Source organism: Hemibagrus wyckioides, linkage group LG05, assembly GCF_019097595.1.
Source record: "Hemibagrus wyckioides isolate EC202008001 linkage group LG05, SWU_Hwy_1.0, whole genome shotgun sequence".
NCBI classification, from domain to species: domain Eukaryota; kingdom Metazoa; phylum Chordata; class Actinopteri; order Siluriformes; family Bagridae; genus Hemibagrus; species Hemibagrus wyckioides.
In genome coordinates this window covers 28,846,759-28,861,758 of record NC_080714.1, presented here as the reverse complement: position 1 = coordinate 28,861,758, position 15,000 = coordinate 28,846,759, and the positions used below count along the sequence as shown (strand labels likewise).

The 15,000-nt window shown below is 40.3% G+C and overlaps 1 protein-coding gene across 1 annotated transcript in view; it reads left to right on the top strand.

The window, feature by feature from the left end:
- The first annotated feature begins 570 nt into the window (after positions 1-570).
- Positions 571-15,000, top strand: part of lhx4 (LIM homeobox 4) — a 21,496-nt gene continuing 7,066 nt past the window's right edge. The window contains exons 1-5 of the mRNA XM_058389066.1: positions 571-646; positions 5,588-5,759; positions 7,262-7,464; positions 8,523-8,677; positions 8,938-9,109. Of these exons, the coding sequence (XP_058245049.1) occupies positions 571-646; positions 5,588-5,759; positions 7,262-7,464; positions 8,523-8,677; positions 8,938-9,109 (778 nt within the window). The remainder of the gene's footprint in view (positions 647-5,587; positions 5,760-7,261; positions 7,465-8,522; positions 8,678-8,937; positions 9,110-15,000) is intronic.

Here is a 15,000-nt window from a genome sequence, read left to right as displayed (position 1 = left end):
TAAAAAAGGGGGATAATGAGGTGTTAATGCCATTTGATTCTTATTTCAGTTAGCTAATGTGCTAGCTGATAAATCTCCTCAGATTTTTTTTTTTGCCACAGGCGCAACGGTCGCCTGTATTTATAGAGCTCGATGGCTCTACGGGGCCCTTTTGTCACTTCCGGTGCGCTCTGATTGGTCAGCACGGCGCCCCTGCAACGTGAATGAATCAAAGCAGTGCGTGAGGGTGTGTGTATTTATGTGTGTGAGCGCGCTCGCGCGCGCGTGTGCGTCTTAGTGTGTGTGTGTGTGTGTGCGCGCGTGCGTTTGCGTATGCGTCTGCGTGCGCGCAGAAGAGAGAAATAAAGACAGAGAGAGACACGAAGAGAGAGAGAAAGAGAGAGAGGAGGAAAAGATCCGCGTCCTGGACATCACACTCCTTTCATTTTTGTTTTTTTAGAGTTTTTTTTCTTGTCTGGAGAGCTCCGAGTACGGACACGCGCATGAATGTGTGTGTGTGGGGGGTAGTGTGTGAATGTGTGTGTGTGTGTGTGTGTGAGTGAGTGAGTGTGTGTGTTTTTATCAGAGCGGATGAAAATGATGCAAAGCGCCGCCGTGTTGTCCAGCGAGAGCGCCGTGAAGCCCGACATGCTCGTGCCACTGCAGCGTAAGACTCTTCTTCATCCTCTTCACACTGCTCTGAGTTTCATGATGATGATGATAATGATGATGATGATGATGATGATAATGATGATGATGCAGCAGTATTGATTCTTGTTTTATGTGCAATAATCTGGAGAATGTAAAGAGAGCTGAAATGCGTACACGCATCAGGTCCGACTGTCCATGTAGCGTGGCTTCCTGCTCATCTTTGTCTTCATATTTTTATAAGTTTAAAATCACCCATTCTAAATAATAGACTTTAATGGTTCATGTGATGTTTAACTTTTCTAAATTGATAAATCTTCACTATGAAATTAACAGTGAAGTGATCTCACAGGCTAATCAAATCCAAGGATCATATCTCGATGCACTTTATTTTTTCTTTTCCCGTCACATGAATACACGCAAAAATATTTGATTTCTTTAATACGAGTAGGTCTAATTTTATATCAAAAATATGACCAGAGTTTGGATGATGATGGTAGAGTCTGGTCAGCTATAACATTTGCAGATGTTTGCAGATGTGTGTATGCGGATCGGTTTGGCCTGCGTTCACATCTCCATAATCCTTTCCTTTAAAACAAAAAATCTCATAAATAAAACTGCATGAATAAATGTCGACTAGATTACTTTATATCTCAGAAGATGTTCTTTAAAAAAACGTTTTAAATTCCATCACACATCCTTGTTCTTCATCATCAAGGCCAAGACAAGCCGAATATTTTTAATCAGACGGGTTTAGAATAAATAAATTCCTCGCGCCGTTGTTTGCGTTTTATTCCTCCGAAAATCCGATCGAATTAAAGGTGATTTTAATCCTGTTATATACACGAAGAGATTAGAGCTGAGTTTAGTCTGACGTGCGGTCTGGAGCCGTAAATCCAAACGCGTATTAAATTAAATTAAAGAAATTGCCTCTTTATCTTCACATCTGCTCGCCTGCCCAGTTCATCTGCTCTCCAATAATCTGATAGAAGTCAGGGAGATAAATGTGGGTGAAAATCTACGGAGCTGCACATTTACACATTTCAGGACATCATGCCGGGTTTTTGTTTTTCTTTTCTATTTGATTTGTATTTATTTGTATTTGATTTTTATTTTAGCATTAAAAAAAAAAAAATAAACCATATTTATGCGTGCGCCATTAATATACGCCTGATGAAAGTGAATTATTAAAGTTGCGTGTTGCATTCTGAGTGTTATTCATGCTGGAGAAATAAATCATCACATGTAGAAGAAGACGGGCTTCAAATAATCCTTAAATAATCCAGGATTTTTATTCTGAATTCGTTTCAGTTCGTGTTTTAATAATAATAATAATAATAATAATAATAATAATAATAATAATTATTATTATTATTATTATTATTATTATTATTATTATTTCAGCGAGATCACCTCCATGACCATCACCTCCACCTTCATCGTCATCATCACTTTTTCTTTTTATTTTTAAAGATTTAAAATCAATTTCCAAATTAAACGCACATCATGATTCAGTTCATGTTGCTCATATGAAGAAAGAATTCAGTGTGAACACTAATGATGCTTTCAAATATTTAATCTCGTTAAAGAAAATAAAAATTCGTTTTAATCTCGTTAAAATAAATCGCGACTTCAATAATCAATAACTCGTCATAACGTCCATTTTTAATCTCACCCCAATAGGGCTCCTAGATGTGGGGTAATTTGTGTGTGTGTGGTGCCTTGTGCGTGACCCTGAGTGTGAGCACGTGCATGGGGGGGCTGTGTGTGTATGTGTGTGTGAAACTATATCTATATGGCGCTGTATAAAATGTAAGCATAAAAACGCGACATAAAACAAAACATTAGTTAGAGGTCAAAGTGGAGCTAAAAATAAAGCGGTTATATTTAAGTAGTAGACGGATGTAGCGCGAGCTGTCTTGAGGCAACAAAACGAATGATATCCTGAAGATTCCGGTGTTTATCATTTTATTTACTCCATCTTGGATTGATGAACTCCTTTTAATCCGCTACAGGATAAGAACAAAAAAGGTGAAGCGTCTCACTGATGGTTTATTACAGACCAAAAAAAAACCGAGAGAAAAGATCTGATCTAAACTCCTGCAGGTTAAACAGGTGGTGAAGTCACACACACCGCTTTGTTTGAAATATATATTGCATTAATTAACACCGCGATAATAATTCTTCATATAAACATCTGCACTTCTCCCTGCACTGAGGTGCTACTGTGTTACCTGGGCAGGTAGATGTGATGAAACTTGAATTAGCTTTTAAATGAAAGATTCTGCACTAATCCCCCGAGTCTAATTATTTAACTTAAAGCATAAAGACACAATTTAAAGGAACAAAACACGTCCCACTCCAGCGAGAAGGAAAAAGGAGGCAGTTTGGTGTTTATATATATATATATATATATATTGTGAATGTTTATTACCTGGTGGAAACTAATATGCGTCTTCAAAAAAGTTAAACTTTTAACTTTTAAACTTTGATTTTTTTTAATGATAGTGTGATATATGTCATTTAATAGAAAGCAAAGGGGGCGTGGTCGACTTAAAAGAGTTATAACACACACACGCCCACGCATTTAAAGTGTAAGTGGAGGATTATACCCGTATTACTGATTTCTTTGTTAGTAAATCAGGAGTTTATTTCCGGTTTATAACGGGATAAAAACAATTCTCCTGAAAATTAACACAATGTACCGGATAATTTAGCTTTTATATGTGCTATAGGAGAGATTTTCAATCCAGAAGTGATAATAATAGTGATGATGATGATGATGATGATAGGCTCTATTAGTAATTAAATTCATATTTTGTGATATAATTTTATAACCTCCTAATTAATACACACAATAACATTCTACACATGCTGTATCTCCATCACACACCTCCACCTGACTGTACATTACTGTAGAATGGGCATTATTCATGATCACACTCTCCGGTGTTTATAATCAACCCAGATGAGGATGAGGTTCCCTTTTGAGCCTGGTTCCACTCAGGGTTTCTTCCTCATATCATCTCAGGGAGTTTTTCCTCACCACCGTCACCTCGGGCTTCTCACTAGAAATGATAGAGGACTTTTTTTCTTTAAAGCTGCTTTGAGACAAATTCCGTTGTTAAAAGCGCTATACAAATTAAAGTGAATTAAATAGAATGTAATTTGTTGTTACAGAATGTGAAAGCCCCTAACGCAGCAGAACGGAGAATATTTTTTAACACAAAACATTAGAACAGAATAAAGAAATAAATTTCACACGCAAGAAATAGATTTAATCCAAACCTAATATTTATGAATTAATGAACCGAGGAACATAGAGATGTCCACACGTCTAATCTAATCTAATCTAATCTAATCTAATCTAATCTAATCTAATCTAATCTAATCTAATCTAATCTGAATGAATCGTCCTAAATGTTGAAGAAAAATCTAGAACACGATCGCTATAACAAAACTTTTCTCGATGTAAATATCATAGAATAATCTGCGACAGACCTTCAGATGTGTTTATAAACGAGTTAACAGCTTTCATTTGTCCGCGGATTTCACTTAAAGAAACACACACACACACACACACACACACACACACACACACACACGTGGTAATAAAAGCGAATCAAACCTAATAAACATGAGTTTACAGTTAATTCTACTGCTAAAATGAAACTAGATTTTTTTAAATCTAAGTAACAAATTTATTAATATATATATATATATATATATTTGGAGTATATGTGTGCTGGTCATCTCATATTAGGATAATATATAATATTATATTTTTATTGGAAGAATATTTGTATATATATATATATATATATATATATAGAGAGAGAGAGAGAGAGAGAGAGAGAGAGAGAGAGAGAGAGAGTCTTTTTGTGCGCATGCGCGTGCTTTTCACAATCGATTTTGATTTATTGATTATTTATTTACTGCATCATTGATACAGTGATTATCGTACGCGAAATGTTTTATTAGAACCAGGCATGTGCACGTGTGTGTGTTGTGTGTGTGTATGTTATATGTGTGTATGTTATGTGTGTGTGTGTTGTGTGTGTGTGTATGTTATGTGTGTGTGTATGTTATGTGTGTGTGTGTTGTGTGTGTGTGTATGTTGTGTGTGTGTGTGTTTGCCTCTTCATTTTAAATTATTGATTGATTTATTTTATTTCTCCTTCCTGTCTGCACCTTTACCTCTTTTGCTCATTTGCGATTTTTCCTTTTTATATCCTTCACAGTGTAAACGAGAAGAGACAAACAAAAGAAATTTATTCATAAACAAATAGAAATACAAAAAACGAGTCACGTGACGGCGTATCCCTTCACCCAAAGCAATTAATTTTTTTTTTTAATGTAAGTGTAGGTTGATTGTGGTCTCAACCCTATCTGAGATATTGATCAGTGTCGGTGTTACTCCACTCTTCTCTGCTCTTATTATATATTAAATCATTATTTTATGAGTACCCGTGTGCGCATGCGCCTGCCACCGCTCTTTATTCTGTATTATCGATTTATTTTCTGTATGAATGGCGGTCTTTCATCACCTGATCTCTGTTTTACCTGGCTCTCCAGACAGGTCGCACACACACACACACACACACACACACACACACACACACACGTTTTTCTTTAACATGGTCGTTGAACATGATGATGATGATGGTGATGATGATGATGATGATGATGGAGAGCTTGTTTATTGACATGCTTATTGCTTTTCTAATGATATATACCATTCTAAATAACAAATACATAATTATGATATATATATATATATATATATATATATATATATATATATATATACATATATATTAACATATAATAAGATTTAAAATGCTTTATTAATGTTTTATAAATATGTTGTATAATCATTATAATTTTATGAAGTCATAAATTCCTAATCAAAGTAAATATTAGATATTATTAATGACTCTGTGTGTGTGTGTGTGTACAGAGGTCCCGGAGTGTGCGGGATGTAACCAGCGTATCCTGGATAAGTTTGTGTGTAAGGTTCAGGACCTGCACTGGCACTCCAGCTGTCTGAGGTGTGCAGAGTGTGAGGAGCTGCTGAGCGACAGGTGTTACTGCCGAGGAGGACACGTCTACTGCAGAGAACACTTCTACACGTCAGTATATATGAGTCCTACACAAATTCCAGCATGTTTATTAGCATGTGTGTGTGAAACATACACTTCTGTGCCTGAAGGGTTTCCTGAAACGAGAAGAAAGGCAGCCAAGGACAGTGACAGGGACCGAAACTAAATTTAACTTAAGGACCAGATGAAGGACTAACACAAGGACAGGTTCCTCAGCAGGTTCCTCAGAGGATATCAGTGTAGCAGGTTCCTCAGAGGATATCAGTGAGGAAAGGTCCTCATGTTAGAGTTGCAGGGCCTCAGGAAAGTTAGCAAACAGAGCAGAGCCCTCAGTGTAGCAGTGTCCTTAACAGCAGTTAATGGAGCTGTCTGCTCAAGTGTAGTCAACAAAACATGGTCCTCAGGGAGAGGTCAACAGCCTAAACATACTCAGAGGCAGTTATCAGAGCTGAGAGTTCTCAGAGGCAGTGTATAGAACAAGGTTTTTAGAGGTTTTTGATAGTGTACAAACAAAACCTCAGCGGCAGAGGAGCTATATTGATGTCCACTTAGAAACCTGCTACACTAATATCCTCTGAGCAACCTGCTAGACCAGTGTCCTCTGAGGAAGCTGATAGAAATGTGTCCTCTAAGGAACCTACTACACCAGTGTCCTCAGAGGAACCTGCTAGACTGATGTCCTCTGTGGAACCTGCTAGACTGATGTCCTCTGAGGAACCTTCTAGACTGATGTTGTCTGAGGAACCTGCTACACTGATATCCTTAACCATCTTAATCTGGTGTCTCAAGTGTACATCTCTCTAAAAAAAAACATCTTCTAAATGGTTGTTACCAGAACCAACTATGAGCCTCTCTGGGGTTTGTAGGGTCAGGTTTGAACGTTCCGGTACAAATTGCATTGCTGCTGTATTTCCATCACTCAGCTGTGTGGAGTTTCATCAGCATCTAATCTCAGCGTGGTCAGATGTTCCACCACCACACATCAGCTTCAAAACACAGCCATAAAACTCACTGCTGCTTTCTTCACTGTGGACAGAGTGTGGCCTTCACCAGGAGCTGGTCACTTCTCCATATTATTTCTCTCCTTTTCTCCTGCATTCTTATCCTCCTTTCCTTTCTGTCTCTCCCTCCTTCTTCTCTCCACGGCATTAGAAATAAATTAAGTTTGTCTTTTATCCGTTTACTGAATCGTGTTTGAGACTTAAATGTCTCAGTGAGACTCTGAGTGGAAGATAACGTTGTTACCTCACCCAGAGGGTAAAAGGGGGGTGGGGGGGTTAATGTTAAATTTGCCCCTCCCCTTCCCTTTCTGCCCCACCCCAATCCCCCTCATGTGTGTTTCATAGAGAGACAGCTGAGGGCAGAGTGAGGAACCCGTGTTAGCATTACACACTCTGCTCCCTGAAGAGCAATTAGTGATGCTAATTAAGTGAAGGTGCTAATTTAATTAATAATCTAATTTCTTTGCCAGGTGAGGGTGCGCTCACAGGTAATGGGTGTGTGTGTGTGTGTGTGTGTGTGTGTCTCCGCAGGCGTTTTGGGACGAAGTGTGCGTCATGTCAGCAGGGCATCCCTCCTTCTCAGGTGGTTCGCAAAGCGCAGGACTTCGTTTATCACCTGCACTGTTTCTCGTGTGTGATGTGCAGCAGGCAGCTGGCCACCGGAGATGAGTTCTACCTGATGGAGGATGGACGACTGGTCTGCAAGGTGGACTATGAAACCGCCAAACAGAACGGTGAGGATTTACGCTAACGCTAAAAACGTTGAATGCATGCAGTGGAAGCTGTGACATAAGAGCTGTGAGGAAAGACGAAAAAAAAACCCTCACCACAAAACCGTGAATTGAATTAGAGGTTTTGAGACGTTCACTTTGTCACGTAAGTCATGTTAGCCAATGAGACAGGGGCGGAGCTTAGTCAATGGGGTGGAGCTTCGTCTCCACTTGGCCAACACTGGGTTGTATTTACAGTAGAAGTAGAAATCACAGGTGTCCAGACAACCGCTCTCTGTGAGTGTGTGTGTGTGTGTGAGTGTGTGTGTGTGTGTGTGTGAGTGTGTGTGTGAGTGTGTGTTTATGGAGATTTCCGCAGAGCGCTGATTGATTATGTTAAGTGAAGCGATGGGGTTTTATGGCAGTGCCTCAATAACCTCCAGCAGCCTGCCACTGTGAGGAGATTTACATGTCCCCGAGCTCTCAGAGGGAACACACACGCACACACACACACACGCACACGCACGCACACGCACACACACATGCACACACACACACACGCACACGCACACGCACGCACACACACACACACGCACACACACACACTTGACACCACACATTTCATTTATTTAAATCAGGGGAATCATGTGGAGGTTTCATTAAAGCAGAGGCTGGAAGACAAAAAAATGATAATAAAGAAATATTTCACATACACAACTAATTTAAAAAATTCAAATTAATTTATTATTCCATAATTAATTAATTTAATTCATTTATAGATCAGAAATAGAAAACCCTAGGAAAGAAACAGAATCAGAAAAATGATTCATCTGATTCTGATTCTGTGTTTAAAAGTCAGATGTAAAGGGTTTTAGTTTTTTTTTGCTGGTTTTTTTTTTTTAAATAAATAAATAAAATTAATTATTGAATAAATTAAACTAATATTTAATTATTTTAAAACATTTTTATATTAATAAGAATGAGTTGAGTTGATTCAGTGAGTCGATTCGAGACAGTGTTGCAGACAAAAAGATCTTCATGGTCAGTAATGTGTGTGTGTGTGTGTGTGTGTGTGTGTGTAGATGACTCGGAGTCAGGAGCGAAGCGTCCTCGCACCACCATCACAGCCAAACAGCTAGAGACGCTGAAGAGTGCGTATAAAAACTCTCCGAAACCCGCGCGACATGTCCGAGAGCAGCTGTCCTCCGAGACCGGACTGGACATGCGTGTAGTACAGGTACTGACATTCTGTCTGTCCATCCATCCTTCCAACTTTCCATCCATCCTTCCATCCTTCCATCATCTGTCCATCCTTTCTTCTCTTCTTTTATTGTTTTTATTCTTAAATGTATTTTGCTCCTTCTTTCTTTCTTTCTTTCTTATGTATTTTTCTCTCTCTTTTTCGCACACATACTACTGCTCTGTATGTTAACATATCACATGACCTACACCAAACTAATCTCTCTCTCTCTCTCTCTCTCTCTCTCTCTCTCTCAGGTCTGGTTCCAGAACAGACGAGCGAAGGAGAAGAGGTTAAAGAAAGACGCTGGACGTCATCGCTGGGGTCAGTTTTATAAAAGTGTTAAGCGGAACAGAGGAGCGGCGAAGGTGGAGAAGGAGAGCTCTGCTGAGGATGGAGGGATGAGTGACAGCGAGCTCAGCTTCAGGGGTATGTGTGTGACGTCATCTTCATCAGAATAATCCACAGCAGAGTTTATCACTCCGCACTTCATTATCACTCCATCAGCACTTGTTCATCAGAAGCCTCTCTCCCTCTCCATCTCTCTCTCTCTCTCTCTCTCAAACACACACATAGAACACGCAGAACACACACGCAGAACACACACGCAGAACACACACATAGAACACACAGAACACACACACACACAGCATATAGAACACACACATAGAACACACAGAACACACACACACACAGCATATAGAACACACACATAGAACACACAGAACACACACACACACAGCATATAGAACACACACACAGAACACACACACAGCATATAGAACACACACACAGAACACACACACAGAACATATAGAACACACACACAGAACACATAGAACACACACACAGAACACACACAGAACACATAGAACACACACACAGAACACACACATAGAACACACAGAACACACACACACACAGCATATAGAACACACACACAGAACACACACGCAGAACACACACATAGAACACACAGAACACACACACACACAGCATATAGAACACACACAGAACACATAGAACACACACACAACACACACACACAGCATATAGAACACACACACAGAACACACACGCAGAACACACACATAGAACACACAGAACACACACACACACAGCATATAGAACACACACAGAACACATAGAACACACACAGAACACACACATAGAACACACAGAACACACACACACAGCATATAGAACACACACACAACACACACACACAGCATATAGAACACACACACAGAACACACACACAGCATATAGAACACACACACAGAACACACACAGAACATATAGAACACACACACAGAACACATAGAACACACACACAGAACACACACATAGAACACACAGAACACACACACACACAGCATATAGAACACACACACAGAACACACACACAGCATATAGAACACACACACAGAACACACACACAGAACATATAGAACACACACACAGAACACATAGAACACACACACAGAACACACACAGAACACATAGAACACACACACAGAACACACACATAGAACACACAGAACACACACACACACAGCATATAGAACACACACACAGAACACACACGCAGAACACACACATAGAATACACAGAACACACACACACACAGCATATAGAACACACACAGAACACATAGAACACACACACAACACACACACACAGCATATAGAACACACACACAGAACACACACGCAGAACACACACATAGAACACACAGAACACACACACACACAGCATATAGAACACACACAGAACACATAGAACACACACACAGAACACACACATAGAACACACAGAACACACACACACAGCATATAGAACACACACACAACACACACACACAGCATATAGAACACACACACAGAACACACACACAGCATATAGAACACACACACAGAACACACACAGAACATATAGAACACACACACAGAACACATAGAACACACACACAGAACACACACATAGAACACACAGAACACACACACACACAGCATATAGAACACACACACAGAACACACACACAGCATATAGAACACACACACAGAACACACACACAGAACATATAGAACACACACACAGAACACATAGAACACACACACAGAACACACACAGAACACATAGAACACACACACAGAACACACACATAGAACACACAGAACACACACACACACAGCATATAGAACACACACACAGAACACACACGCAGAACACACACATAGAACACACAGAACACACACACACAGCATATAGAACACACACAGAACACATAGAACACACACACAACACACACACACAGCATATAGAACACACACACAGAACACACACGCAGAACACACACATAGAACACACAGAACACACACACACACAGCATATAGAACACACACAGAACACATAGAACACACACACAGAACACACACATAGAACACACAGAACACACACACACAGCATATAGAACACACACACAACACACACACACAGCATATAGAACACACACACAGAACACACACACAGCATATAGAACACACACACAGAACACACACAGAACATATAGAACACACACACAGAACACATAGAACACACACACAGAACACACACATAGAACACACAGAACACACACACACACAGCATATAGAACACACACACAGAACACACACACAGCATATAGAACACACACACAGAACACACACACAGAACATATAGAACACACACACAGAACACACAGAACACATAGAACACACACACAGAACACACACACACAGCATATAGAACACACACACAGAACACACACACAGAACATATAGAACACACACACAGAACACATAGAACACACACACAGAACACACAGAACACACACACACAGCATATAGAACACACACAGAACACACACACAGAACACATAGAACACACACACAGAACACACACACACAGCATATAGAACACACACAGAACACACACACACAGCATATAGAACACACACAGAACACACACACAGCATATAGAACACACACACAGAACACACACGCAGAACACACACATAGAACACACAGAACACACACACACAGCATATAGAACACACACACAACACACACACACAGCATATAGAACACACACACACAACACACACACACAGCATATAGAACACACACACAGAACACACACACACAGCATATAGAACACACACACAGAACACACACACAGAACATATAGAACACACACACAGAACACATAGAACACACACACAGAACACACACATAGAACACACAGAACACACACACATAGCATATAGAACACACACACAGAACACACACACACAGCATATAGAACACACACAGAACACACACACAGCATATAGAACACACACAGAACACACACAGAACACATAGAACACACACACAGAACACACACATAGAACACACAGAACACACACACACAGCATATAGAACACACACACAGAACACACACACAGAACACATAGAACACACACACAGAACACACACACACAGCATATAGAACACACACACAGAACACACAGAACACATAGAACACACACACAGAACACACACACACAGCATATAGAACACACACACAGAACACACACACAGAACACACACACAGAACATATAGAACACACACACAGAACATATAGAACACACACACAGAACACACACACAGAACATATAGAACACACACACAGAACATATAGAACACACACACAGAACACACACACAGAACACACACACACACAGAACATATAGAACACACACACAGAACATATAGAACACACACACAGAACACACACATAGAACACACACAACACACACACACAGCATATAGAACACACACAGAACACACACACAGAACACACACACAGAACACAGAACACACACAGAACACACACACAGAACATATAGAATACACACACAGAACACACACATAGAACACACAGAACACACACAAACACCCACCCACAGAACACACACAAACACACACACAGAACATATAGGACACACACACAGAACACACACACAGAACACACACACACAGCATATAGAACACACACACAGAACACACACACAGAACACACAGAACACACACACAGAACACAGAACACACACACAGAACACAGAACACACACACAGAACACACACATAGAACACACAGAACACACACACAGAACACACACACAGAACATATAGAACACACACACAGAACACACAGAACACATAGAACACACACACAGAACACACACACACAGCATATAGAACACACACACAGAACACACACACAGAACACACAGAACACACACACAGAACACACACACAGAACATATAGAACACACACACAGAACATATAGAACACACACACAGAACACACAGAACACACACACAGAACACACACACACACAGAACATATAGAACACACACACAGAACATATAGAACACACACACAGAACACACACATAGAACACACACAACACACACACACAGCATATAGAACACACACAGAACACACACACAGAACACACACACACAGCATATAGAACACACACAGAACACACACACACAGCATATAGAACACACACAGAACACACACACAGAACATATAGAACACACACACAGAACACACACATAGAACACACAGAACACACACAAACACCCACCCACAGAACACACACACACAGAACACACACAAACACACACACAGAACATATAGGACACACACACAGAACACACACACAGAACACACACAAACACACACACAGAACACACACACAGAACATACAGAACACATACACAGAACACACACACAACACACACACAGAACACACACACAGAACACACAGAACACACACACAGAACACACACATAGAACACACAGAACACACACACACAGCATATAGAACACACACACAGAACACACACACAGAACATATAGGACACACACACAGAACACACACACAGAACACACACACACAGCATATAGAACACACACACAGAACACACAGAACACACACACAGAACACAGAACACACACACAGAACACAGAACACACACACAGAACACACACATAGAACACACAGAACACACACACAGAACACACACACAGAACATATAGAACACACACACAGAACACACAGAACACATAGAACACACACACAGAACACACACACACAGCATATAGAACACACACACAGAACACACACACAGAACACACAGAACACACACACAGAACACACACACAGAACATATAGAACACACACACAGAACATATAGAACACACACACAGAACACACACACAGAACATATAGAACACACACACAGAACACACACAAACACACACACAGAGAACACACACAGAGAACACACACAGAACACACACACACACACACAGAACACACACACAGAACACACACAAACACACACACAAACACACACACAAACACACACACAGAACATACAGAACACATACACAGAACACACACACAACACACACACAGAACACACACACAGAACATACAGAACACATACACAGAACACACACACAACACACACAGAACACACACACAGAACACACACACAGAACATATAGAACACACACACAGAACACACACAAACACACACACAGAGAACACACACAGAGAACACACACAGAACACACACACACACACAGAACACACACACAGAACACACACAAACACACACACAAACACACACACAGAACATACAGAACACATACACAGAACACACACAGAACACACACAAGGAACACACACATAGAACACACAGAACACACACACACAGCATATAGAACACACACACAGAACACACACACAGAACATATAGAACACACACACAGAACACACACACAGAACATATAGAACACACACACAGAACACTCACACAGAACACACACAAACAGAACACACACACAGAACACTCACACAGAACACACACACAGAACACACAGAACACACACACAGAATACACAGAACACTCACACAGAATACACAGAACACTCACACAGAACACACACACAGAACACACACACACAGCATATAGAACACACACAGAACATATAGAACACACACACAGAACATATAGAACACACACACAGAACACACACACAGAACATATAGAACACACACACAGAACACACACACAGAACATATAGAACACACACACAGAACACACACACACAGAACATACAGAACACACACACAGAACACACACACACAGAACATATAGAACACACACACAGAACATATAGAACACACACACAGAACACTCACACAGAACACA